Below are 27093 nucleotides of genomic sequence, written 5' to 3' on the forward strand. Positions count from 1 at the left end.
CTGTCACATTTTCTTTTTCTTTTTATGGTCGTTTAAGGTCAGAGAAACACAAGTGTCTCTAATGTCTAATGAATACGTACTCAAGCTATTAGTGGTTTTGAAGTGCACCTGAATAGCTGCGAATTATTTTGGATGCTTTTTAAAGATTATGAGTACCTATTGTAATATTACATTTTAATAGTAGGGGGTGTGCATGCAACAAGGCCACCACCCGCAGGAACAATTGACAGGATACTTTTAATTTCTTTACTTTTTTAATTTCCAGATATTTGTTTCAAAAATTCTAAATTATTCGGTTTGTGTGCTGCTTGCGTAAGATTAGCATAAATTGAACACCCCATCAACGCAACGATTGCAAAATCAGCTACATGTTGCTGCTGCCATTGCACAAGTTTTGGTCTTTACGCATTGAAAATTCTATTTTAAGCATTTCTGATTTGACACTTTGAAATTGTCCTCAGCATTGTCGTTAAGATAAGCACATCACAAAGACTAACAAAGTCTGAAAGACGGGTGAAATCTGCAGATCAAGACTGGTGGAATTTGAAAATTATTTAAATCTGGTGATAAAACAGCAATAAATTGTTTAATTAAAGTGTTTCCTGTGTTTTTATCAGCACAGGCTATGAACTGTAGCTTTTTTGTAATTATTTCAGATCAATCATGTCAGTTTTTGAGGCAAAATACAACCAACACAGACAAAACCAGACCAAGGCCGAGACAAATCAATCGGTATGTGGAGCAAGATAAAGAATTTAAAAATGTAGCCTCGGTTCAGACCAGATCCAAGTCTTGCCGCTAAGTGTTTGCTTCTGTCTATGTGAGTGGATTTCGTGCCGAGTCTGTGACATTTGTCCGTATTTAAAGCAGTAATTTGTGCCCCTGACCTCGTGCTACCCTGAATTATGTATCTTCTCTCTGTAAAAACACCAGCTGCCATCTCTGAGAATAACTGAGTATACACACAGAATGTTTAGGAGTACTCACATGTGATGTTCTCAGTAGAGCAATGCGTTCAGCTTTGACATTTTGTAGGTTGTATGCACAGCAGGTGGCTCTGTCTCACACACACACACACACGCACGCGCGCATGTGCACGCGCGTGCACGCACACACACACACACACACACACACACACACACACACACACACACACACACACACACACACACAGAGGAAGTGAGACATGACTATGATCCCATCCTCTCTGACATGGTACAAAATGGATTACATATTTTAGGATTACAGTCACATGCACAAACCAAGAAGGACAACGTAGACTTTTTTTTTTTTAAAGTAGTTTACAATAAAGGGGAACTTCTTAAACTCGTATACAACATCAAATATTTTTTCACTCTTATATGAATATGTATGTATGCCATTGATGGTCTTGTTTTTGTGCAAAACAGGTGTTTACAGTGTGTTTCACCGCATGCAGTGTCAACACCTGCATTGTACTGCACCAGTTGTGGGAAATCCAAAGATTTTGGAGCCAATGCAGGCACAATTTAAACCATTCAACGCCATGAAAGAGGAATAAAGGTAATGTTTGAAATTATGAAGGTCATGAAAGTTTAAATCCAATTCTTTTAATTATTTATCCCCAACCCTTTTTTAACTTTCAGTATTCACCTCTCCATAAAGAGGTTTTTCCAACTTCCTGTCAGTTTTAAACCTTCTCCTGAACGCACAGGGGATTCACAGGAAACAAATTACATCCAGCCTCACTGTTGTGTTGTGGGAACTGATGTGTGATTTTATATCACTTATAAAGACTGCATGTGTTACACAAGGAAATAAATAATTCTGCAAATGCTGCATTTGGGTATCAGTTTGTTTTATTTACTGAAGAGAAAAGATGCATGCAAAAATTCAATAATTTCATTTATAACCAACAGAAATAAAGGCAAAGTGTACGCATATCAAATACAGAGATACAAGAAAGACAATATTTCCAATAAGTATGTATACATTTACAGAGATTTATAGGCACATATATGCCGCTGAATTGTACACGAGGACCCAAGTACAACCAGGCAGGTATAGTTGCATGCTTAAAGACAGGGAGACACCCACGGGTAGCCAAAACAGGAACAAAGGTAAAGTCGACGAGAAAACAACATCAGGAAAAAGCACAACACGACAATCTGACACACAAACCTCTGAGGAGGGTGTGAGGGTGGGTGAATGAGACACGGGTGAAGAGATAGAAATGGGAGGGAGACAATGATTAAGAAAACAAGGCTGAGACAGGTTTTGTGACAAGTTCACTGGTTATACTTAGTGAAAAAGCTCAAAGTGCCAACATCATTACATTTGTTTTGTATTTTCATCAGGAACATTTAAAGGCCCATTACATTCATGTCATATTCACACTGGGGTTTTTCTATTTCTCCCCCCTCCCCCACGCCCCTCTCTCTCTCTCTCTCTCTCTCTCTCTCTCTCTCTCTCTCTCTCTCTCTCAATCCCTCTCTTTCAGTCTTTAGATTTTCTGCATCTTTCCTTCCTTCAATCTGCCTTTCATGTCACTCCATTAGCAGGGGTTACAGAGGGAGGGCCGATGGCTTCTCTCTGCGGCGTCTTTGCTGCGGTTTTGCTGCAGCTGCTGGGCTGTGATAAAGAGAGTGGAGAGGAGACGTTTTCACACTAATTACAACACAATAATGAAGTACTCTGTAAAAGCCACAGTGAAAATGAAGGTCAAACAGTCATTCATATAAAGTGAATAGAGTCCATTAGAAAGCATCTATAAAGTGAACAGAGATTACTGGAGAGGGTGTAAAGGGATTTTTTTTTTTTTTTTATTAGATAGAAGAAAGTTAAGAACATTTACCAGTCACACTGGCAGTACTTCTTCGGCTTCAGTGGCAGTGGGGTATTCTTCATTCTCAGAAATTTCCTCTTTAAAAAGAGAAGAAACATGTTTTTATTTTTTTTGCTGCAGAAACTCATTCTCCTTAACATCACCTTCTTATTTAAATCGTCAAAGCAGCTCATGAAGATTCTCTGAATGACTTTTCCTCACTTACCTTCCTTCTTCTGACCCTCTTGCACATGATAATGACAAAGACTACGAGGAGAATCACAACCAGAGAGCCGAGTCCAATTGCGAGCCACACCCACCAGCTGAGCCCCAGCAGCAGCAGCACAGCATCAGAGGACGGATGGTCACCTGGTCGGGCAAAGAAAATAGACCATGACAGAAAGCAAATAATCAACAACACATGCAGTGGAGAATCACTTTGAGCAAAATGTATTCACAGTTAGACGGTTTACAAGCTGTACGCACAGTCAACGCAGGTTGGTTTACGGCTGTCCTTTGAGTTGTAGGAAGTGGATGGTGTAGTTGTTTTAGGAGCATGCTCTGAAAGCAAAACCACACTATATATCATGCTTTGTCTTTTGACCACATAGGCAGCTTCTGTTAAGATCATGTACAAGATTGAGGCATCCTACCTTTTATTTTGATGGTTAAACTCCCACTGAAAGTCTCCCGTTGATATGACACGGTACACTGCCAAGTCCCTGCATCTGATCTGTCTACAGATTGGAGTTCAACTGCGGGTAACCCTTTTGGTGACCTTCCATCTGGCCTCTTCCACTGCCTTGTGACAACTAGTTCCGATGGTTCCACCTTACAGTCGAGCGTGGCGTTGCTTCCCAGCTGGAGGACGCTAGAGGGATTGACCGAGACTGGCAAAGAGACAGGGTCAGGATACATTGAGAATCACAAAGAGAGAGGGAAGGCCTCATTGAACAAAGGACTTCATCTATCTATCTATTAGGCACAGACACGCCTTTATCTGGCAGGAAGAACAAAACAACAACATAGTACATTACATATTGATGGGAACACTTCTGCAGAGTGGAATATCTGAATTTTAGGGATATTAATTCATGAACTTGACTCTCCACTTTTATACATGGAGGTTAGTAAAACAAGTTGTTTAGGGAGCTTTCTAATGATGTCCCATAGTTTGGGACGGTAGAGTAAAACCTTTAAAGGGAAGGCTGAGCTAAAATCTAAAAGTGGGAGGTTTTAAGGCTTTGGACATTTACCAGGCAGAGGAGGGCTACTGAAAGATATTATCGAGTTGAATTATGGGAAATGTAGAACCCTCTGTTTTTGGAGTTTGAGCTATATTGGGGACTATAATCTGGGTATTTATTAAATCTGTCTCTTGTGAGTCCAGATTTATCACAATTTATGCAAGAGTACATCACTGCAAAACCCCTTTTTGAAATGTATGTGTGTGCTTGTGTATGCATAAAGAGTTGATTTTTATTAGATGCATACTTATCTTCTGCATTAAAACTGACCTATGAGATTAAAGTTCAAAGAACATAACCCTAATTGTTGTCCAGTAGCTGATGAATCACTCACTGCATTCAATTGAATGAACAATTCTTTGTAAATAGAGTTTTTCCTCATTCTACCTACCTGAAACCAAAACAAGTGTGTGTTCATAGGTTGTGGCGTCTGCCGAACAGGTGAACGTTCCAGCATCACCGTCTGCCACACTGGAGATTTCCAGTTTTGTCGTCTGCTTCACCTTTGACCTTTGCGCAATCCCACCTGAGCCTGATGTAGAGACCACCGACACTAATGTTATATAATTATAATAATTTCAACTGTTATGTCGGTCTTTTGTCTATGTGAGTACCTTTGCGAGTGGCGCCGCTCTTCCCATCAACACGAATAATCAAGTTCTCTCCGTGGCGCCACACCAGCATCTTGAAGCTGCTGACCTCACAGTCCAAGGTGACTCTCTCCCCGACTTTTGTGATGATAACTTTGCCTGCAGCAGAGAGTGCACCCAGCACTGTAGAGAGAATCACATTTATTAAACACTGTTTATTTAGTATCAATTGCATTGGGAATTAATATAGTTAAAATGAAGTAAAAGTAGGCATTTGGGGTGAGTAAAACACAAGTAAAGCCATTTTTGTTCAGAATTTTTCCAGGTAGATTGAAAACATAACATTGCTAATTGGAGCAACGTTAGAGGCAAAGATTAACCCTTTATTTTAAAGGATTTTTTACAATGATTTTTTTTTTTTTTTTTTTTGTTAAATTCACTCACCTAACCCAAACCACACAATTGTCCTCATTTTCAATGGTGGATCTGAGGGATAAATATAAAACACAAATTCACATTTTTGTTAAGACAAAATCATAATGAAAAAATAACATAATGTGTAGAGGTTCACAGTGGGAAAATGAACCCTTCATCCATTTTATAGACACGCCACACACAGCTCCTGTTTGAGTAGAGCACTTTACCAAGACATGTGATCCTAACCACTAGCTTCGTCTACTTCCTTCCTCTCTATTTCATGTCCTAAAAAATGTAAAACTTGCTGCTTAGACTTAAAAATCAGAAAAGAATGTCACTGAGAAAACTACAGCAAATGTTGTGGGTCTTTTAAACAATTAGCGTGCTCAATAAAAAATAATTATGATTATTTTAGAGCTATTTCAACTTTATCCGATCGTACATCAGAAATACGAAATTTGTTAAAAAGAAATAGTAACTTTGTTGTGCAGTTTTGTTGCCAATAAAGGACCTGAATCAGGGAAATATCATAAAAATGAATTTATCAGTTTGTCTCAATCTGAGTTCCTTTACACATTTCATGATTTTAAAAGGTTTAAGAATTAATTTCAGTGAGTTGAAATACTTAAATTTATTTGAACAACGTCATTTTAAACACGTAAATGTTTTAATTGTATTCCCATTACTTTGGATACCAACAGTTACAATCTGACCAGATATTCAACACTCGAGAACTGTATCAAAATTGCTCTAAAGTCTCATTCAACATATGATTATATTGCACCCCAATGACTGAACAATAGTTATAAAATCACATCATGAAGAATCACTTAAATTCAAATGACCACGATATGCACACTAAAGGTTTGAAAACATGGTTAAGCACATTTTTCATCACATCTGGAGGAGCATTAAAATTCAGCTCCTATGCTTCATTATTTGTAAAAAAAAAAATTAAAAAAAATTAAAAAAAAAAAGACAGCATCTACAAAATAATTACATATATTTGTTATCAAACTGATGACTTTGTCATGAAATTTCAACTGTATTACGGAACAAAGGAAAGTGGTTCCAGAAGAATCATCCTGAATCCAATTATTTAATTTGACAACATAATACTAATTCGTATTATTTAGTTTGAGATCTTACCTTAATTTTGACCCAGTGCTCTTTTGCTATTAAATGCCAAAATTTCTCCTCATCCTGCGTGTGCTTCTCTTCATCTAAAACAAAAGTGCAAGGATACAAAAAAAATTGTAGAAGGCGGAAGACATCTGAAGAGAAACCTGCACTTTGGAAAGTTGTAGGCCAATGCAAACCCCAGTTCTTTGTGGGTTTGCTCTTCAAGCTCATGCCTTCTTGCAATCTAGGCCTGGCTTTTCTTTTCTTCCTTTTTTTTTTTTTTTACAAATAGCTGAAACAGCAGACACATTATTTACAATAACAGATTGTCACTGACAAATTGTAGCAACTCATCTTTTTAAAAGAAATCGATAGAAAACCAAATATGGAAACGAAAGTAAGTCGAAAGTAACTGATACATCGGAAAAGAACAGGCGTTGTGACAGAAAGGCAATTTTTTTTATTTGTTACAGCAGAAGTAACAAAGCATTTGTTTTCAAAATAAAAACAAAATAAAACAAGAATCATCCAGGTATTACCCTCACCAAACTTGTAAGAAAAACGAGTTGACTTGGTGTTTTGACTTTTTTTTAAATTTTCTTTCTGTAACACACATTTGAGCTGTTATTTTTATTTTTTTTAAATTACTGACATTTTCTCTTATCGTGGATGTTGAACAGTTTTAACTTGCACTCTCAAACAGGTAGAGGTGGTGTCGGGCTGAAGTGGTAGAAGACACCAAGCTGCAATCGTCCAATAGAAGGAGAGGGGGCAGTGACTACTAACGGCAGTGGAAGTCAATAGTCAGGCCATGGATTAACGGTGACAGGAAAGCAAACTTAGTGAACGGACTCGACAGTTAAAATCCCTCTGATGTTTGGGGATCCTTCCCTGAAAGCAGGTTTTCTGAATTATCCGAGCACATTTTCTGAGGAAAAACCTCAAACAGATGTTTTAACAGGTGGTTCTGAGTTTTAAATCGGCAACGTTGCTCAGATAACTCAGTGAACCTGCTCTGTGAACAGGCCCATGGTTTGTAATCAGTGGATCAAAAGAAACCCCAACACCTTATCTGTACATCTGCACCAATTTATTTAACCGTGTATATATGCAATCTGGGAGATATATTTACACTTTTGTCAGTTGTGAAGCGTGCCAGGGAGTTTGTAAGAGCTTGGTGGAGTGCAACTATGAATGTGTGTTTGTTAGCGTCCACATTTCTTTCTCCTTCACACAAAGTGAAACGCTGCTTTGTCTCATTCAGCCACTCTACGATAGAAGTAGAGGTATCCCAGGTCTTTGGGAGGTTTCTCTGAAGCACACACCTTCTGGTCGTTGAAGATGACCCATCTGAGACAAAGAACACACAGCTCATAAACGCATGTTTGAGAACACCTGCTATTATGAAATGAATCACAGCACAAGTTCAGAAGACATAAAGGTAGTTTCCTGAGATTAAGGGAGGGCACACTTATAGAAATGAGATTGTTTTTATTATCCAAATATAAAATAGATGTGTTTCCTTTAGGTAGATGTAAAACTCCTAAAGTATACCAGACTGATACTTTACACTTTGCAAAACAGCAGCTATAGACCTGAACTATAGTGCCCCCTGCTGAGGCACCTGAAATCCAACCACTTTATTACATTTCAATGTGACTATTTCAACACGTTTACCCTGCTGTCATGGATCAATAAACTACCAGTTAGAAAACAGAAAAAAATATATATTGAATTTTTTTAGACAGTAACTCATTTGTATCGTTTCCTTTTGAAAGAAACTCTAGATATGAATGCTATTAACCATCTTTTTTACTTTCTTCAGTGATAATGGTTGCTTTTGACTTTTGAATATAACACATTGGAGCTTTGAAACTTTGAAATTAAAGCTGCAATATTCACACAAAAAAACCCACTTACTGCTGGTCCTTCTTGATGTGACAGACATAGTGGCCACACATGGTGCTCGTCCCCATGTGACTGATGAATGCAAACAGCTCATACTCTGAGTAAAGAAGAGAAAAGGAGTTCAACTGTGATTATACAGTATGATATGAACGATGAAATCTAAAATCTAAATATGATGGCTGGAAGAAGATAAGACTTTACAAAAGAGGTTGGTAAAATTACATCCATCTACATTTCATGTTTCTGTATACAACTGATTTATGAGGACACATTCGGAGAAATGCATCACTCTGTCCTCTCCTGTGGACTCACTGCCTGGTCCGTCTCGGACTCGAGGCCCAGGTGGAGGATCCCTGCCACCCTCGCTCTCTGCAGCTGAGCGACCTCCTTCAGACACGTCCATAGACTCCAGGTCATCCAGGTGAGAGAAGATCCAGTCCACTGCCCGATCCAGGACGTTACTCTGTGTAACAAGTGACGGTTTAAAGTAATATGAAAACAACAACAAAATGTAGGATATGGTGAAATACAACCTTTATGAGGACTCTTTTATGATTGTAAGTAAATGTGATATCTAACTTGTTACAGGGCCACAGATATCTGATGCCTCTTCTTCAGAGAACAGAACATCAGAAAATAGGAACGCTGCAAATTCATCCTTTAAACACAATTTGACTTAGTTGGCTTCTGATGCTTTAACTACATAACTGCAAACAGCAGTAATTCAATGTTTTTCAGCATTAATAAGAAGAGAAAAAGCAAAGTCACCATGTGTTTTCTGTAACTCGTCAGATACTGTAACTAATGAGGGGACGGCAGCCCAGAAAAAAAGCTTTGCTCACCTTGATCATTAACTGCTTTCTGAAGCTCTTGACACAACTAGTTCATTTGTGTAAAAGTGACTCGCTGACAAAGTACCCCAAAATAAACGTCCACAAATTACCGCACCTCAAACTTTCTGGAGCAATATGCAAATTTTAAAGTTCCTCTTCTGGCATTGATTAGACCTCTAAAAACTAATCTGTATTATCAAAATGATATATTTATAAGTTTTATCCAAGAAGAAAAATACCTTAAAGTGTCTCAGTTACTTCTAAGCCACTCTAGGGTGTTCCTTTACACCTTTGGCTTCATTCAGTACACATGGATCAATGCAGCTCAATAATGTGGAAACCCCAAACCCCATCGATTGACGGGATTGGTTCCTTAGGCATGTGACATATGAAACCCTGGCTGTCAGAATATGTAATTTTGAGTCCAAGACACCTTTAGACTGTCTTATAGCACATATAAATCACCACATGGACATGTTATTAACTTGTCATTTGAGGGTCTTTAAGTTGGTCAGTGGGGGACGTCTGTGATTTGTCCGCGACCTTTGTTTATCAGCACTGCTTTGTTCTGTCACTCTTTGCAGCTTTAAAACATTTAAACATGTATGTAAAACCGTCATAGCTAAAAATAACTATTTTCACAACTACAAAAATGCAAGAGGTACAAGATACATCTTATCAATGCCTATGAAACATCGTCGCTTAATGTCTCTTTATGTGAAATCCTGCTACTACACGGTTCAGAAGTTAACAGTCTGAACTAAGAGGACAGATGTGCCCGTACTGACACAGTTTCACTTTTAGACTCGGGGCATGTGGTCAAAACCCCCCCCCCCCATCTCTAACTGGATGGAGTTGGATGCTAACCGTTGCTCGAAGTGCTTTGGTTGCCTGGTCTCGGCTGAAGCCCATGGAGACGATGGTTGCCAGGTGTTCCTCCGACAGGCTCTCAGTGGGTGTGGTGCCGGGCCCGGAGCTGCAACCTGGCAGGACCAGGGGGTCCGAAAAGTCTGCAGCCAATCAGAAGAAGACAGCATGAAGACTGAAAGGCGTGGTCAGAAAGATCAATAAATAGCTTTCTGGTAAATTCTTCTTCATCCAACACACCTGGATCATCCATATGGCCCATGATCCAGTTCATGGCGGCATCGATACCAGTGTTCCCGGTGTAGTAAACTGCTTTCCTGCATGCCTCCAGTGGGAATCCCATTTCACATAACTGGGACACAGTGGAGTCATCGAGGACTGGAGCTAAGAGTGAGCAAACAGTTGAATTACTTGGATGTACTTTGTAAAAATGGTTTTCACATTTTTCTTTTTTTCGTGGAAACATTGACTATTTACAAAAGGGAAAATACTGTTGTTCTGTTTGGATGCCCTGAGCAGATTGTAAAATAAAATAAAATTTAAAAAAAACAATAAAGAAAATATATAAAAACGTCAACTTGTATACGACAAAAAAACGGATCGAGTATAAGTATAGCGTCGTTTCCTTAAAATGCAGATCAAACCCCCTCATAGGTTACAAAACTAAAGAAATAAGGCAACTGAAGGACAAATGAAAACAGAAAAGGCAAGAAAAGAAAAGAAGGAAACACTGGGGGACAAATAAGTCACAGAAGAAGGAAAAGTGCAGAAATGACAGACAGACTGACACAGCAGTGGGGAGTAGAGCGAGTCGTCCTCCTCGTTGCCATGGGAACCCAGGATACCTTTCACCTCCACATCTGGGGTCATGAGTGGGGGCGGGGCCACCTCTGGTAGAAGCTCCTCCCCCGGCTGCTGACCAGTCGCACTCAGTGCGCTGAGGTCCAGAGTGTCAGGAACGTCGATGCTCACATCTGTACAGAAAAATTCATACCACGTTCAAAACAACGGTCAAATCACCCACTATCCACTCTAATTCAGACGTTTCCCACACCTTCATCCTTGGCACGGTTAACGTACAGGGACCAGTTGTAATATATAATTGGTGTATATGTATATAGCCAAAAACACTAAACACATTCACAAGCTTTAGACTTATAAGAGGCCAAAGAGCGCCTGCCAATTTGAGTCTGTATGTGTTGACTTGCCAATGCTTAAACTGATGCACCAGATGGTTTGTCACACAGAACCATCAGAGAAGTCTTTCTAAACTGTTTGGAAAAGGGCGGACTCTTTAGAAAAATACGTGGCAGGTGACTGGATGAATCATCTGTCTATTACAGGTTCACTTCAACCAATCAGAGCCACACAAACCATATGAAGTAGTACAAGAGTGCCAAAGAGGAAATACAACAACAAGCTTAAGTCTAAGGATAGTCAGTCAGCATGTTGATAGTTGATTATTGCCTTCATTGTAAATATATAATGTGTGATTAAAGACACTCTTAAGAACACACACACACACACACAAAAAATGGAGCCTACATTGTTGTTTTAGAACAAAAAGTTTTCAACACAGATATTTAACCATTTCTTTTCTTACCCAGTTTCTTGGGCACCCAGTCAAGGCCGAAGGTGAACTTCTTAATCTGGATAACCAGGTGGTCGGGGAAAGAGGCAAAGCGGGTCGTTCTGACAGATGACAGACAAGTTGACATTAGTAAAAGCATTTTTTTGATTTCTTCCAATGAATCACTTTCAGTGAGTGTGGCTGTCTGTCTTCATACTTGGTAGCAGTAGTTTTGGCTTGCACAGCTGAGCTCCAGAAGTCTGTGAGGATCTCTGGCTCGCTGAGGGCTGCCATGCAAGCTGCGAAGGGGATTTGCGCACGCACTGTCTGGGCTGATGAGTCCCCCTCCTCACGGCGGCGCTCTGCCTCCTGAAGCTCTTCTGTAAATTAAAATGAAAAGAAAATGCTCAAATCAAGATACTTAAAATGGGCAATACACCATTTTTACACATGAAGATCAATCAGGATAGGGGTTCATTGTTCTGTTCCTGATGCATTTCTTTGACATGCAGCATGTTGATGACTGTCACAAACCGGCTCAACGCTTGCGACACAGAGGAGGGGAGACAAGACAGGTTGAAATGCCAATGTTCAAATTTATTGCAAAATCAACAAACTATAACCATAAAAGAAACAGGAGGTGTGAAGATAAGTAGCATCAGTGGGGAATGTGATGCATGGACGGGTGAGAAATGTATGAAAAGGTAAAGCCGAAGAGAGAAGACCGCAATGAAACACGGCTGGTATTTGTACCGGCCACCACATTACCTTAACAAACCTCCCTGACTGCAAGCTCAAACAGGAAGAAGCCACTTGAGCAACCGCAAACAGAAAGGGAGGGGTCGTAACAATGACATAAACTTGTGCTATACTTTAGAGTGAGGGCAGCTCATACAGTTGTTGAGCATTGTAGCCCATCAGGTCCTCACCTGTGTTGGTAGCCTGGTCCATGGGCACGGGCAGCTGGACGATGTAATCCACCCGCTGTGTGTACTTGGCTTTTTCTGATTGCTGACACACAATCTTCTCCTCCACCAGGAACCGGAAGGCTTCAGACGGGTTGGCCCCAGAGCGACAGTTCCTCTGTGACAGACGTGAAGTATTGATTCAAAGAGAAGAGAACTGAGGACACATTAGAGAAGCAGAGTAGAGAGTCCAGGTTTACCTCCACCATATTTATGAAGTGCAATAAAAACTCCTGAGCATCCTGCTGTCGATTGGTGGAGAACTCAGGGTGGCCCCGCCCAACAAGTGCTTTGAACATTTGCGGTCCTATTCCGATTTGGTCTCCCTGCGAGCAAAGCATAAACAGCAGAATTTGTCAACAGTGAGAGCTAATATTAGGCGGGTTATATTCTCACTCGTTTCTGGGAGTGAATCCCAAAATGAGCCATAGATATGTGTAAAACTGGACTTGTAAATCCAGTATGACTGATTGTTTCTTCTCACCCTGGGTTCAGATGCATCATTTTCATCTCCAGGGTCCGGTGCTGGTTTGGAATACTCTCCTGACAACAGACCGTAACCAAGCTTGGCTCTGTGATGAACAAACAAAAGCTGACATCACTGCACATCCAAAAGTGTACCAGCGTCTCACACAGGAGGAGGATTTGGATTTAGGCCTGACTGTATTTTTGGCTTTCAAATAACATGGTGGAATGTCTAATCATGGAGGAGACTTTCTCATCTCTGGTGGAATATTAAAAAAAAGTTATCAAACAGTACTACAAAAGCTGGCATTTTTCAGAATTAGGCTGCATTACACATCACCTCTGGTAGGTCTCAATTCCAGTGAATACACAGGATTATAGAGTAAAATGAGTTACTGTAACTTATATTTGACTATTTAAAGGTGTCAAGTACATGAGCACAGTAGACCTTTTGTTCTCACAATGCTGGGCTCAGTCAGCTTAAACAATACACAGGAGAAGCAAAGCTCTTTCTCCTGCAAGTTAAAATGGCATTAGGCCAGGTGTCAATATAACTGTAAGTCCTGCTCATATAGTCTTTCGCTTCTGAAGGAGAGCTCACATTTAAAGACAAATAGTCCATATGAATATGTAGCTGCCTGGAAAGGCGTCCACAAATGGCTTTGTGGCCGTCAGCGGCACCGTACGAGTACTTGTACGGATTGAATCTTTTTTCTGTTGTGCATGTTGGCCACATTTTTAAGAGCATACAGAAAAAAAACAAGCACATAATCTGTGTTTGAATACATGTGGGGACATTGCGCTCCAGGAAAAGTTGTATCATATCAACACTCACACTTGGGTTTTGAAGTCCTGGGTTGGGTCACTTGGCGCTTCATCAATTATCTTGTCGATGTTGGACACATACCTGCAAGGCATGGACAGAAGGTTAAGAAACAAAGCATTAGCATTCAGTACATTTCATGTTAATGCTGAATCGTGTGAAAAGTGTCAAATATTCAATAAATGATGAATAATTACTTCATCTCTACTGTTGTCATTATTAACTTAAAAATCTATAATTGAATTGCCAAGTGATAAAGAAAATGATAATAATAGTGATGGAAATTGTAAAAAAAAAAAAAAAAAAAAAAGAGGTTACTGACTTGCTCTGGAAGTCTGGAACGGTGAAGAGCACTTGCATGACAGAATTGAGGTAGCAGCTGTTTCCCAGGTTCTTCATACCAGTCAGGCCGGGACCAAACATGGGCCGCAGGGTCGTCCCTGACTCCTGGATGACCTCCCACTCACCCACACGCTGGTTCACGGCAATCTCCAACTCTGTCATCGTCCGCTCAGTCTGAGAGCAGAGGTCAAAGGAATGAGAGACTGAAGTAAGTGGGGTGCAAGCACAAAAGTGTTTGCAACAGCCTTGATAAACAGAACTCAAATTTTGAGAAGGGTGCATGAAATCAGCCAGAATAAAGTCATAATGACAGAAGGCAAGACGAGCGCGAAACTACAAAACACACCATCGCAGCATTAAGTGCCGCACTCTGTCTTCTGATGTGTTGTAGCACTATTCCTTCACCCCCTGTCTGTGCAACATCATTAAGTGTGTGCAGCAATACATTAGTGAGACACAAAAACATTAGAATACACAGTGTGAGGTACAAAGATCTTAAGACTTTGACAACTGTGCAGTCTGCGCTCCATATAAGAGAAGCAGGTGGCAGAGAAATAAACGGCAGCAGGGAATCACAGAGGAAACAGGTGTTTAGGAAAACATCTGAAATGGAAAAGTGGGCAGATATGTTGTTGAGCAGCTTTATTGTTTAGCAGTAATAATACTTTAATAAATCTCTTGCTCTCCTTCTGTGAGATTAAGATAAGATTTAAGGTATAAAAAACACAGTTAATAGTGTGTTTCCCCCCAAAAAAAAATGGCCAATAATAATAATACATGTGAGAAGTACCCTAAAAGCTGATCAGCTATTTAATAACTTGAATTTCTGTGGTATGCGTTTTATTTACAAGTGTTAGAGTTCTATTACTGCAGCTGGATCTTGGACCCCTTTAGTAAAACCATCTAATCAATGGCTACTCCATGAAACAGAGCCAGCCGTAACTGTCTGAATGTCAGCCAAGAAGAAAAAGAACTCAATATCTCAGACTAAATCTGTAACACTCCGACCGTAAAGCAGAGGGCTGGTCAATACTTCTGTCTACAAGAACTTGATCTGACAGTGCACATTGAAAAACAGGGAGAAAATTACACAGCCTGGATACTTGGTCAATAAGTACACAATATAACCAAACTTATGTGGTCAGTTTTCACTCAAATCTGCAGACACACACACACAAAACTTGCCTTCTCCATGGTCATCATGTCGATGCCAAAATGAGATAGGTGCTCTGGCAACTTGGAATCCAGCACCATGTCATCCTCATCATAGGAATACACATCTGGACACACAAAACAGTGGTTTCAGTTAAGGGCAACGAAGCACAAATATATATACTTTATACATTCAACAACGAATATTAACAGAGACCCATCATAGCCCACATCTTTGATATTTAAACATTTTTCTACAGGAAAACCATCATGTCTTCTGCTTACCAGCGCCGTCAGGAGTGATGGTGCCGAGTTTGACAGCAAGTGGGTATCCCGTCTCCTGGAAGTGGAGAAGGGCATGGTTGTTGCCCCCAGAGCCATCAAAATACCTGCGACCACATAGCACTTTGCCGTCCGTCAGATTCATCCAAATATTCTCCTGGAGGTCACACACCTCACACCGCCAGCCACTGGGATGAAGGGAAGAAAATGAACATAAACTCCAATAAACACCTGTTTTTGTTAACTTAACGTTCAACTCTTGTACTGCCATCGAACAACTTACAGGTTTTGACTTAATAAACAAAATAGAACAACTATCTCTGTCCTAAAACTTATTATTGGACACAACAGCATTGATTAACTGATACAATAATGAATCACTGGAACCTAACTGCTGAAGCATTATTGATTTCTTCACTAAAGTAAATACACCACTGCAAATGTTAGAAGATTTACAGTATGTGGAGGCAGTTTACACGTTCTTTCATCAATTTTGAAAAGAGTATGGGAGCTGCTGTGTTTATATTTCATAACGAACTGCATGGTAGGTATATTTGATTAAAAAAAAAGCTGTGACCTCACCTGGGAGGAATCTTGACTCCATTGTCCAGCTGTTTAAAGTCAACGGCATGCCTCGACTCCTGTCTCACCTCTCCGTCCCACTGTTGAACTTGCAAGGTATGAGACACAGAGTCTGCTGCCATGATACTGGCCATGGACAGAGACACCTAGAGGGACAGCAGATGAATCAATAAGCATAAATTAGTCCTGATGAACCAACGATGAAATTTCTTAACTGCGAGGGGCATTCAAAAAGGTCCAAGATTGCTCCTGTTGAACATGATCGAGCCGCAGCACTGTAATATGCAGGGAGCATGGGGAAGCTATAATCTTCGTGGGTAAGTATTCCAAGTTAACATAAAAATTAGCACCTGAGCGACACATTTCATGACTAGTGGTCTGAGCACATCTGTAATTTGAACATGGACCTGAAACTTGAGCAGAGAACGCACACCAAGGTTTGTGTCATAAGTTTTGGGGAACAGAAAAAAAGTGTCAAGGACCCAAATGCAGCAAGTAGAGGTGGCGGGGAGTGATGATTGCATTGTGGTGGGCTGAAACTTGTGCATTTTCAACAAACAGTGAGCGGACGCTTTGTCAAGTTGGAAAACCAAAGTGCCCTTGTGCCACAGTTCAGGTTGTTTGCACCTAATATTTTCTCTCAGACGTCACAAAACATCACAAATTCATTGTACACAACCCCACGAATATCAAAGAAAATTAAGGTTGTGCCTTCTGACTTGATGTGCCTTTTTTTGGGGGTCTTGGACAGTAATGTTTGGCCCCTCTTGAAATAGGAATATATCGCAAAACACCTGGCCTTGTACACTGCTTCATTGCCGCAGTGTCCACACGCAACAGGAACAGTCTCTGAACTTTTTGATTACCCTTCGTTCTTAATCACTGAAAATAACAAAGTTTGTTATCCATATTTATGTTTCCCTACTTGTATGTCACCTAATCTAGTATTAAAGGAATATATTTACCAAATACTGTATGAAACTACAGTGTCAAAAAATCTGCAGAGATCACCTGTTTGCAGCAAGCCTCTGAAAGAACCTGAACAGAATGACGACATTTCTCTTACCAGAAACCACACAACGTATCTTACCCTTTCTCTCACAACATCAGGCATGGTGGCAAGGTCCTCTGTTGTCACTTCCTGTCTGTCTGGCAAAATGACCACCTTTACATCCTCCTCATATTGCTCCTGGTCCACATCAAAACCTCCTTCAATCCCTGAACAGAACAGAAACAAGAAGGGTGATATTTGTTTGTCTGTCTCAAAATGAGGACACACTGTTTTATCAGTGTTTGTATAATTACTTCCTCGTGCACTCACCTATAGCCAGTCTTGTGGGCTTTTTCTTAGGTGGGTGTCCAGAGCCCGAGTTATTGTCATCTTCCTTCTGAGAATAATAGGATATCAGTGGGCATTGAGATGAACTCAGTAGACATGAAAAGAGATGGTTCAGATCGTATCAAGAGAAATGTTGATGAGTCAGTGCAGTATATGTAACTGACCACCATCTAAAATACATCACATCAAAAATAAAAAATTTAAAAAAAGGATCTACCTTTGCCTTACGAACCCGGGTGATGTGCAAGTAAGCCCTCTGACCAGACCGATTATGATGCCTGTCCAAATACTGACTCCCAAAACCCAGGAAACTGTTCATGCACAGATACAGGCCTCCTTCACTCTCCTGCAAAGAAAGTACACGCAATGTTAATCGTTACAACCGTTTTTGACACGTAAAATAGTGACACAACACGGTGAAGTTAAAAAATAAAGACAATTAATGGGTCTGAAGTATGTCACGGCATCAGTTACTGAAATCTAGGCAACGACCCCTCCTGTCAATCTGCTAACCACTGCTATCCAACAACATTGCTTTATTGCTATCTAAATCCACGAGAAGCTTAACCTGTCAAAATTGCGATGTTATGAGCCAAGTTACGTTAAATTTGAACAATCCTTCTCCAGTTGTGACCGTAAAACCGATCAATTAGTTTTGACAGCATGACCAGGCAAGCAACATAGCCGGCTAACAAGCTACAGCTAAGTTTCCATTACAGTGCACTATTAGCTTAGCTTTGACGCTAGCTGGCTCGTAAATTGAAACAGGAAAAATGAAGTGAAGCAGCGCGTAAAGTTGGACAACACCAACACAATGTGACAGAAGAAAGAGGCAAAATAGGGAAATGAAAAGTAAAACGGGTCTATTTGTTGGCTGACGGGTTTTTTTTTTTGTTTTTTTTGGGGGGGGGGTGTTTTACAAAGAGAAGATGGCTCACCGGCGAGGAAAATGACAAGGCGCATTCGTCTTTGTGGACACGGTCCCCGGGCTTCGGGACCCGAATTGTGGACAAAACCGACATCAAAACATCACCAACATCCGCCATGGCGAGCTCACTGGTTCCGCCTTTCAGTTGGACACACTTGCTTCTTCTGAGTTTGGACACACAGCCCTTTTTTTTTTTTTTTTTTTTTTTTTTTTTTTTGATTCCCCGGCTCGGAAGAGCGTCCGCTGTCTGGCCCGTCTTCAGCTGTCTTGTTCGGCTGAATGAATCATGCGACGCTGCCTTGTGTTGAGGGAAGGCCGAAACAACTCGCGCACACGCCGAGAGGCTCCTTGGCTTGTTTACCGTAAACTATGAAATACCGGCACCCGCTGGGATTTTTTTTTTTTTATTTTTTTTTTTTTTCTAATACATTAAATTCACATTCCCGTCGCATCTACTGGCGATAAATCCCTAATAACGATTATACTTTTTGTTTAGAGGTTTTCAACATTTATCAAGGAAACCAGTGATTCATTCATTCACCAGACAATTGACAACAATAGATTTCGGTTCGATCTGTTTTATTTGTGTAATTACGGTAACGTCAACGACTTCCCCTCGTGGCGATGTGTAAGTATTGCAGCTCCAAATAAGCACCTCCAAATACTATGTTAACTAGCTCAAAAACAAATCAGTACGTTACATTAAACTTGCTTTTTTTTTTTTTTTTTTTTTTTTAATACCAATCGGAGGCGTTTACCAGGAGCTCCAGTGAAATTATAGCCCCCTCTTTCCTGAAATAGGAGGAAACTTTATGGTTTGCACAAAATATTTCCATAGTCCCTCCTCTTCTTCCATCTCCGTCTCCTCCACGGGATTTGTTTCTTGGACTATGGCGCTGCACTCTGAACATTTCACTGTATACGTGGCGTCTCATGTTGTTACTCTAGCATTGTTTAACTTTATTCTAGCAGCTTCGGGTAGCAGCAGCTCTAATGTTTTGACACTTCTGCAGCCGTACGATTATCTGTATTACAGCGGGGTGCGTGCATATTTTGGAGAGGAGTGGGGGAAAGCTGCAGAGCTGCTGGAGAAATCCATCGGGACGAAGGAATCACTGTTCAGGCTCCGCAGGCAGTGTCATGATGACTGTGTGGCAGCAGGGACCGATGCCTTCAATAAACTGGGTAAGTTAGGAGGTAGTAATATTGTGTGAGAGAGATATTTAATATGTTTGTTATTTATTATGAATAATATGGCTTGCAGGCACATCTGACTGATGCAGTAACAGCTCATACAGTCAGTAACATGGTAATACAATGAAATACTTCACTTTCATGACTTTGTTTGAGTTTAATTAGAGTTCATTAATGAGTTTGAGTTAATTAAACCCAATTAAATGTGATTAAATCAATTAAATACATACAATTACGATGTACTTGTGACTCTTTATATCATAGTCTTTGTGTTGTTAGATCAGTGGTACAACCTGTGAATTTTCCTTTTCAGATTGTTTCATTTGAGGACATTTTACAGACCTGAGCACAGATGGGAAAGTGTTTAAACAGACAAATGCAGAAAATACAACAGAATTTTGTTTCACAGAAATACTATATTTTCTTTTCTTTTTGATTTATTGGGATCCCTGCCTGTGGTGAAAGAAGTATTCAGATTAAGCACCAATACAACAAAGTAAAAAAAAAAAATACTCCATTACAAGAAAAAGTCCTGCATGAAATTTCTTATTAAAGTAAAAGTGTTGAGCAATTAGCAGCAAAATGTAGTTAAAGTATAAGTCCTGCTTTGGCTCCTCTGACTGATGTACTATTATATATCCAGTTTAATAAACATAGACAACAGATAAATCTGAGGGGCCTTCAGATAATTACTGAGAGAGAAAAGAACAAAAGACAATTGCGATGGACAAATCTGTTTCCAGTTTTTGGACTTTTTCCTTAATTTTTAATTTTAGGTGAGATGTTGAATCATTTGTACATTTATTAAAATGAAACCATGTGAGAAGTTTAGGGGGAGAAATCACTATTTGGTGGAGCTGTTCAAAATTCATAGACATCTGAAATGTGACCGTGACTACGCACTGCTTTTTGTAAGACATCAGAAGCCAAAAAGGTTGGAATCCACTGGTTTATTTTTTATTTTTTTTTAACAAATATTGTATTTTAAAAGCTTGTTATGTTATTAATTGTGTCAAATTCTCATTTTAGAAGTGACTACAGCTGTCAAATATATGTAGTGTAGTAGAAAGTACAATGTTCCCTTCTGAAATGTAGCCAAAAATTGGACTTACAGTAAGTACAGTACTTGAAAAAAAATTACTTATTTACTTCCCTCCACTAAGAACTTACTGCTGTGGATGAATGATAATTACTAGCGGTAAACTAGATACAGCTTCACCGATCCTCAGTTCTTGAATGTGTGACTCAAATACATTATGCCCCGAAGATCAGAGAAGAAAAACATGAATTTGAATTAAGCAATCATATTATAAATCATCATTTTGATGTAAAATAAATGATCAGTACATGTAGATTTAAAATACGAGAAGATCCATACAGAGCCCAAATGTTAAAAATATAATGCATAATTATAATTTCTACTTTATCATGTTTTATTTGAATAACAGACAATGTTCAACGGTATATTTTACCCTGTATTGTTAGACTCTGAGGAGGGGAGTCTGTGGGACCTCTGGGCCTTGGATTGGGTGCAGCAGAGAGCTGAGTGTTTGAGGTTCTGCATCGGCCGCTCTGTCACACCTGCAGGACAGCTCCCTGTTTCTTCTGACATCGAATATGAATTCGGCTCTCGAAACCCCTATAACTTTCTTCAAGTCACATACTACAAGGTAAGCTGAACTTCAAGCAGCCGTAAAGGTCTGCGACATAACTGAACTGGTCATTTGTCGTTGCCTTTGATAGTACTGCTTACATATTTATTATTGGCATCAAGAGGCAAACAACTGAATGTTTGTGCTGTGACTCTCAAACTCGAATTGTGATTCAGCTCGCAGCTGTATTTTAAAGCAGCATCCCCATCTGTCCGTTCCTCACTTCATTCACACTCTCCTCTTCCTCCACATCAGTTGGAAAAGTTGCAGAAGGCAGCGTCAGCGGCTCACACCTACTTTGTGGCCAACCCCAGTCACCTGGAGATGAGAAACAACATTGAGAAGTACAGGCGGATGGAAGGTGTGACTGATGGAGATTTCCAGGACAGAGAGCTTGAGAATGAGAAACACTGGGTGAGGAGAGACGGCTGATGGGTTATAAAAGGATGACAGAATGGGGTTGCAGCGGGTTATTTTGTATACTGACCGCTCTGAATGGCCACAATGGGAAACTGCGTTGTTTTTGCTTTTATACACAGAGATAATTAAATATATTTAACTGCCATATAAGGCTTGAGGAGTGAATCCATGGCTATTGAGGAAAATGCACTTCAATTAATCACTAGTTCAGGCTATATTTGGCTTAAGAAGACTGATCTTTTTGGTCAACAGGAGGTTTTGCAAGGACAATATATAACAACAGTTATACAGGTTATACAACAGTAATGTGGAGAGGCAGCTGTGGCCTGAGGAACTGAATTCCTCTCTCTCTCTCTCTCTCTCTCACCTCCACTTTCTGTTTTCCAACCGTTTTCCAACCATGTAATCCAAACGCAGCTTTACTCACTGAAGATCTTTGCCTGAGCAACTAATTTTGTCGAAGCAGACACACTTGTCATAACATGATTAGGATTAAATGGTCCGTGTAATGAAGCACGACTCACAATTTGTCCATCCTTTTTTTAAGGAACTGAACAGAATTATGTTTTAATTGAATTTTTCTGACATCAAAAGCCAATCTTCAGCTTTAATGTGAATATACAATTTCCTCTTTATCAAACCCAGGTCCTGTATGATGCTGCTCTCCAGCATGAGGCCTCCTCTGACTGGGTGCAAGCAGCAGAGAAATGGAAAGCTTGTGTTAATGAAACTCTGCGGCAGACAGAGGAGTGCCGGGTGCAGTGTGAGGTCGCCTCCCAACGGCTGCCCGAGGACAGGGGAGTGGAAAGCGTTGATGGCGTGTTTGAGAAGGCTGCGGGTAAGAAAAGCGCAAAGGCCCCTGAACTGAACTGTGAGTTTTCTGCCATGAATCAGACAGAAAGAAAGCAGAAAGTACCAGTTTTCACTGTTTCTCTTTTCTGTCTAGCTCTCTCCCTCTCCCTGCTAGCATGCCGGCAGTCGTGTGTGACTCAGGTAGCCACGCGACCTGAAAGGATTTCATCTCAGGAGGACTACCTGCCCACACAGCTTGAGCATCTGCACATTGCACAGTTTAAAGGTCAGGGTTCAGAGGTCAAACTGATGTGATGATATTATAACACCACATTCATTTGAACACTTAAGTACCACTTTACCTCATTTTGCATTCTTGCTCCCAACAGCTGGTGATATCAGAGCAGCGTTGCTGACGCTTCGCTCTCTTCTCCTGTTTTACCCCTCTGACAAGGACTCCTTAGACAACCTGCAGCTCTACTATGAGACACTAGGGGGAGACACAAAGTCACAGGGCACACAATCTGCTCAGGTACCACATTATATTTGAATAAACACTGTGGTCAATTTTTTGATCTACAGTCTTCATCTCAATAAAGTGATTTAGATAATTTAATGGACCTTGGAACAAAAATATTTTTACCAAAATTGTCGTGTCAAACATAAATGATCACTGTTCAGTTATCTCAGGCACATTCACATAGATTTAATATTTATCTATTCATATTCATCAAGTTTCAAGTTTGACCACACGCTTGTGTGTGTTTGCCATGCAGGAGATTGTGAGATACATCAGCCGCTCTTTGCAGGAGAAGAAACTACTGTATTTTGGTATGGAGAACCTTGACTTCAGTTTCACTGACCCAGTAAGTTCTGATGCCAAATTGATGCCAGCGTTTTGACAAGAGGGATGGCTGTAAAAGATTCCCTTGCTGAGTATATCAATCATCTCCCATGTAGGATCTTTGGACTCCAGAAGATGTTGTGCCTGAATCGCTGAGGGAGAATTGGAGGTAACACAAATAGACAAAAATTAACAAGTAGAACCTAAAGGAAGGTCAATAAAGTATTTTTTGTGTTTTACTGTTAGAGCTGAAAAAGAAAAAATGAATGAGAAGATGAAAGAGGGAGAGCAGAAGGAGGAAGTGGATGACAGTGGGTTTTTTGCTGGTAAGTCATTTTAACTTCTTGTTTCAGTGGGTAAAAGTCAAGAATGTACCCACTTCTTGTCTCATCTCTCCCTATGTGTCCTCTCCACAGGGGGTCCAGTCCGCCAGGTGGGTGTGACCATCACCATGGACGACGAGATTCTGAATGGGACCAACCGAGTTGTCCTCGACGGAGTCATGACTGAGAAGGAGTGCAACAGTATACTGCAGTTGGCAACAGTAAGTTCATGTTGTAAAACAGCCAATATTTCTAAAACACACAGCAACACCCTCACCTTCTGTTTTGTGTCTTTTCTCCATAGGTTGCGGCATCTGTTGGAGACGGTTACCGGGGACGACGTTCTCCACACACACCTCATGAGACATTTGAAGGTCTGACTGTCCTCAGGGCTGTAAAGGTGGGAGAAAAGGAGATAATGCCTGCAGGAATATGACATGGTTTTGGAGACATCTCTCGACCTTCACCGCTGCTTCTTTTCGCAGTTGGCTCAGGATGGCCTGTTGAACCAATCAGACGCCAGACTTTTATATCAGCTGGGTGAAAGAGTCCGAGTTCTGCTGCACTCCTACTTCAGGAGCCCCACAGGACTTTTTGTCTCCTTCACACACCTGGTCTGCCGCAGTGCTATTGCAGGTAGTACCATCGCGATTCACATCTCTCTCAAGCGAGATCAGTATTACTTGCAAGAATGAATGGATTAAGTCACCTAAGGTGGAACTACAACATCTACGGGGTATCACAGAGTTCTGAGTTTAACACTGTGAACTGAAATGTGTTGTTTTGCTCAGGGAAATTGTTGGTTTCTTTGCACTCAGGTGACCAGGAGGGTAGGTTGGACCTGTCTCACCCTGTCCATGTTGACAACTGTCTCCTTGAGCCAGAGACCAATCAGTGCTGGAGGGAACCACCAGCGTTCATACACAGAGACCTCAGGTACATGAAAATAATGTGGCTTAGTAATTAATACTAAATTTAAGGAGCAACATTTGAATTTATCATTGTGGAATATGCTCCCAGGCTGATATGTCATTTTACAACAATGAATATAAATGTTTTCACAGAATCTTTTTTAATCGAGTGATATTACCTTTATTTTTAATGGCTCACCGTCCTTCAGATGGCAGGAAGGAGATGGAGAGAGGGCAGGAAAAAAATATATGAGAAATAGTTCTGATATTGTTAATTTCTATCACATAACACTGTATCAACAAATCGTATCAATGAAAAAACGACACATATGTTCATACAATGTGTCTCTGCTGAATGACAGATCTGTCTTTGTCCCACAGTGCCATTCTCTACCTAAATGACAACTTTGATGGCGGGGAGTTGTTCTTCACTACCAGAGATGCCAAGACAGTAACAGTAAGTCTCTTTGTCGCTCAATGCCAGGTTTTTAATCTCATGGAACATTTAATTTTGTTATGTTTAGACCCGCAAACGGATATTTGTGGTGCCTGCTAAACCTTTTTTTCATCAAAACCAATTTTTCCATCCTCCTCTGTGTTTACAGGCTCGAGTCCAACCCAGCTGCGGTCGACTGGTGGGCTTCTCCTCAGGTCCAGTAAACCCTCACGGTGTTACTGCAGTGACCAGAGGCCGACGGTGCGCACTGGCCCTGTGGTTCACAAAGGAGAAGCTCTACAGGGACATGGTGAGCATTATGACGACACATGCAGCCTGCTCCCCTTCCTGAGCCCTGTCGCCTGCAGTCATGTGGATGCTGATGTCGTGACACTGTTGTCGGATAACAAGAGCAGCTGGGTCACAATGCAAATCTGCTGGTTGTTTGCATGTTTTCTCAATTACAGTGCCTGGTCTGCAGCCGTGCCATGTCAGTGTCTTTTAGGTTTATAATACTGTATGTCCACTTGGAAAAGCGTAATCATTTACAAACTAAATTAATTTGTAAACCAAGGCTGAGCATTTAACATGGTATGAATTTATGTGATCATTTTATAGTCACACATGGTAGGAACCTGGCTGTGCTCTCATTTGTAAAATGTATTGGCATTATCATACGGTTGTCATTACGGCTGCTGTTTCGCAAAAGACACCACATAGTCTCACTTTAATGGAGAAGAACCACAGAAGTGACATGCGACAAGAAAAAAAATTCAAAATATTAAGAGAGAAAGTACAAGGAAATACTTTCAAATTACTCTAATAGGAATGAATCCTATTCATTGCTTTTCAAAATTGCTTTTCATGTCATTTTAACCACATGAAATTAAATATTTTGAACTTATCTCTTTCCCAGGAGCGAGAGAAGGCAGAGGCCATGTGGGCAGCAGATGGACAAAGTGTGGTGAAAAAGGACAAAGAGGAGACGGAGGGCAGTGCCACCGCCGGCCGCAACGCTCGGAGCCAAGCGACAAAGGAGAGGAGCAGAGGGAGAGGCAGGGTAACGGGGGGCAAGGATGAGCTGTGAGAGCCAGAACGAACCTGACACAATCAAACAGGAATACATTTTCATTTACATCCATTCAAACGGAATTATCCACTATCCCATAACAGGCCCAAACTCCATCCTTGTAACACTACTTATGAACTTTCCTGCATTTGTGCAACAACATTTTTCAGTTTTCACGCACACATTCACTGCCTTCAAATTGATGCCTTTCTGTGTAAAGTTTGCATGTGTGTATATACTGTATTTGTACTGTATATGATAAAGCTGAATGAGGGAAACAATGTCAATCTGTACTTTTGTTTCAGATGCTTTACTGACCGATCACTGACTGTAAAAATGAAGAGAATAAAATAAGTAATAAATGTGTCTTCAGTGTAGCATGAATATTACATGCCTAATGCATACAAGTGGGGAACGGAAAGAGCATTAGACCAAGAGTGAGGACAAAAGGGAAGTGGAAGCAAGACTCTATTAAGCAATTACTTCACACTGATGAATAAAAATAGAAAAACTACATGGTTAATACTTTGCTCAGGCTGTTCCTGTATGCTCAGAGTAGAAGCATGTGATAAAATATGAGATTAGACAGCAACACAGCAGTAGGAACCTGTAAAAGTGCATCAGAAATTACAGTTTGAGGTAGTAAGAGGGAGAGGAGGGAACAGAGAGTGAGAGGTGCGCAGGGAGGAAAAAAAGGATAGAAATAGAGAGATTACTGTTAATCCCTCATAAATGAGTGCATTTGTTTATGAAGCTTAAAAAATCTCCCATTTAGAATATGGAATAGTAATCCAGGGAGAGATCATTTAATCATTCACATCCAGCGGAGTGACTCTCGACCACCCACTTCCATCTTATCCTCCCATTACAACCAGTACCTCCGTTCATCCTCCTCCTCTGCTTTCGTCTCATGCATTAGGTACTGAGTCAAGTACTGTTTATGGCCCATATTAACACTCTCACTCCCCCTTGTGTTATAATCCCTCGCCGGCGGAGAATTGGGTCGGCAGACCTGTTTAATGGAGCCTTGGTTTTAACCTTTTCCCTCCCTCGCACACACTGAAACCATGCCGTACCCTAAAAGTCTGCATTAATCTTCTCTTAAGTAGGTGTTATGTCTCTATAATGCATTGTAGATGTCCTCACATTAAGCAACCCGACCGTCTACTGCTCTAATTACGCTGCTGGGAGAAAAGCATGAAATTTATAGCTTTGTG

General features: G+C 40.6%; 3 protein-coding genes across 4 annotated transcripts; 1 reads left to right on the forward strand and 2 right to left on the reverse strand.

The window, feature by feature from the left end:
- Positions 1-1828: 1828 nt before the first annotated feature.
- On the reverse strand, positions 1829-6536 carry LOC138619284 (T-cell surface glycoprotein CD4-like). Its single transcript, XM_069695602.1, has 9 exons — positions 6207-6536; positions 5085-5126; positions 4665-4823; positions 4442-4582; positions 3457-3693; positions 3290-3364; positions 3030-3172; positions 2834-2901; positions 1829-2610 (listed from the first exon to the last, which is right to left on the reverse strand). Exons 2-9 carry the CDS (start codon positions 5110-5112, stop codon positions 2544-2546), a joined length of 918 nt encoding a protein of 305 aa, XP_069551703.1. The 5' UTR covers positions 5113-5126; positions 6207-6536; the 3' UTR covers positions 1829-2543.
- A 76-nt stretch (positions 6537-6612) lies between these two features.
- Positions 6613-18574, reverse strand: usp5 (ubiquitin specific peptidase 5 (isopeptidase T)). Of its 2 annotated transcripts, none has more exons than XM_069695600.1 (20): positions 18246-18574; positions 17525-17653; positions 17290-17356; positions 17059-17186; positions 15969-16114; positions 15390-15574; positions 15138-15232; positions 13933-14126; positions 13623-13694; positions 12807-12894; positions 12523-12648; positions 12287-12440; positions 11575-11737; positions 11391-11479; positions 10633-10761; positions 10028-10171; positions 9788-9930; positions 8400-8550; positions 8100-8184; positions 6613-7529 (listed from the first exon to the last, which is right to left on the reverse strand). In XM_069695600.1, exons 1-20 carry the CDS (start codon positions 18351-18353, stop codon positions 7436-7438), a joined length of 2490 nt encoding a protein of 829 aa, XP_069551701.1. In that variant the 5' UTR covers positions 18354-18574; the 3' UTR covers positions 6613-7435. The 2 variants fall into 2 exon arrangements, with proteins under 2 accessions (XP_069551701.1, XP_069551700.1); XM_069695599.1 differs by having other exon boundaries at positions 10576-10761; positions 18246-18573.
- A 162-nt stretch (positions 18575-18736) lies between these two features.
- On the forward strand, positions 18737-26242 carry p3h3 (prolyl 3-hydroxylase 3). The gene is made up of 16 exons (XM_069695601.1): positions 18737-19420; positions 20915-21099; positions 21337-21495; positions 22147-22339; positions 22448-22579; positions 22683-22825; positions 23070-23159; positions 23254-23306; positions 23384-23463; positions 23554-23681; positions 23765-23860; positions 23946-24096; positions 24279-24396; positions 24753-24828; positions 24977-25117; positions 25724-26242. Exons 1-16 carry the CDS (start codon positions 19048-19050, stop codon positions 25892-25894), a joined length of 2289 nt encoding a protein of 762 aa, XP_069551702.1. The 5' UTR covers positions 18737-19047; the 3' UTR covers positions 25895-26242.
- The last annotated feature ends 851 nt before the right edge of the window (positions 26243-27093 follow it).

Source organism: Brachyistius frenatus, unplaced genomic scaffold, assembly GCF_029030835.1.
Source record: "Brachyistius frenatus isolate BFR_SWC_R1_liver_20210118 unplaced genomic scaffold, ASM2903083v1 Contig_20, whole genome shotgun sequence".
In the NCBI taxonomy this organism is placed as follows: Eukaryota; Metazoa; Chordata; class Actinopteri; family Embiotocidae; genus Brachyistius; species Brachyistius frenatus.

Bases quoted from the DNA above. Each gene is read 5' to 3' on its own strand.
- LOC138619284 (XM_069695602.1), bottom strand. From the start codon at position 5,112: ATGAGGACAATTGTGTGGTTTGGGTTAG. The intron at 4,824-5,084 runs GTGAGTGAATTT...TTCTCTCTACAG, and splicing joins AATTGTGTGGTTTGGGTTAG to TGCTGGGTGCACTCTCTGCT. The intron at 3,694-4,441 runs GTAGGTAGAATG...TCTCTTTGCCAG, and splicing joins CACACTTGTTTTGGTTTCAG to TCTCGGTCAATCCCTCTAGC.
- usp5 (XM_069695599.1), bottom strand. From the start codon at position 18,353: ATGGCGGATGTTGGTGATGTTTTGATGTCGGTTTTGTCCACAATTCGG. The intron at 15,233-15,389 runs GTAAGCAGAAGA...TTGTGTGTCCAG, and splicing joins CATCACTCCTGACGGCGCTG to ATGTGTATTCCTATGATGAG. The intron at 8,551-9,787 runs GTTAGCATCCAA...CTTGTTACACAG, and splicing joins CCAAAGCACTTCGAGCAACG to AGTAACGTCCTGGATCGGGC.
- p3h3 (XM_069695601.1), top strand. From the start codon at position 19,048: ATGGTTTGCACAAAATATTTCCATAGTCCCTCCTCTTCTTCCATCTCC. The intron at 21,100-21,336 runs GTAAGCTGAACT...CCTCCACATCAG, and splicing joins TTCAAGTCACATACTACAAG to TTGGAAAAGTTGCAGAAGGC. The intron at 24,829-24,976 runs GTAAGTCTCTTT...CTGTGTTTACAG, and splicing joins GAGATGCCAAGACAGTAACA to GCTCGAGTCCAACCCAGCTG.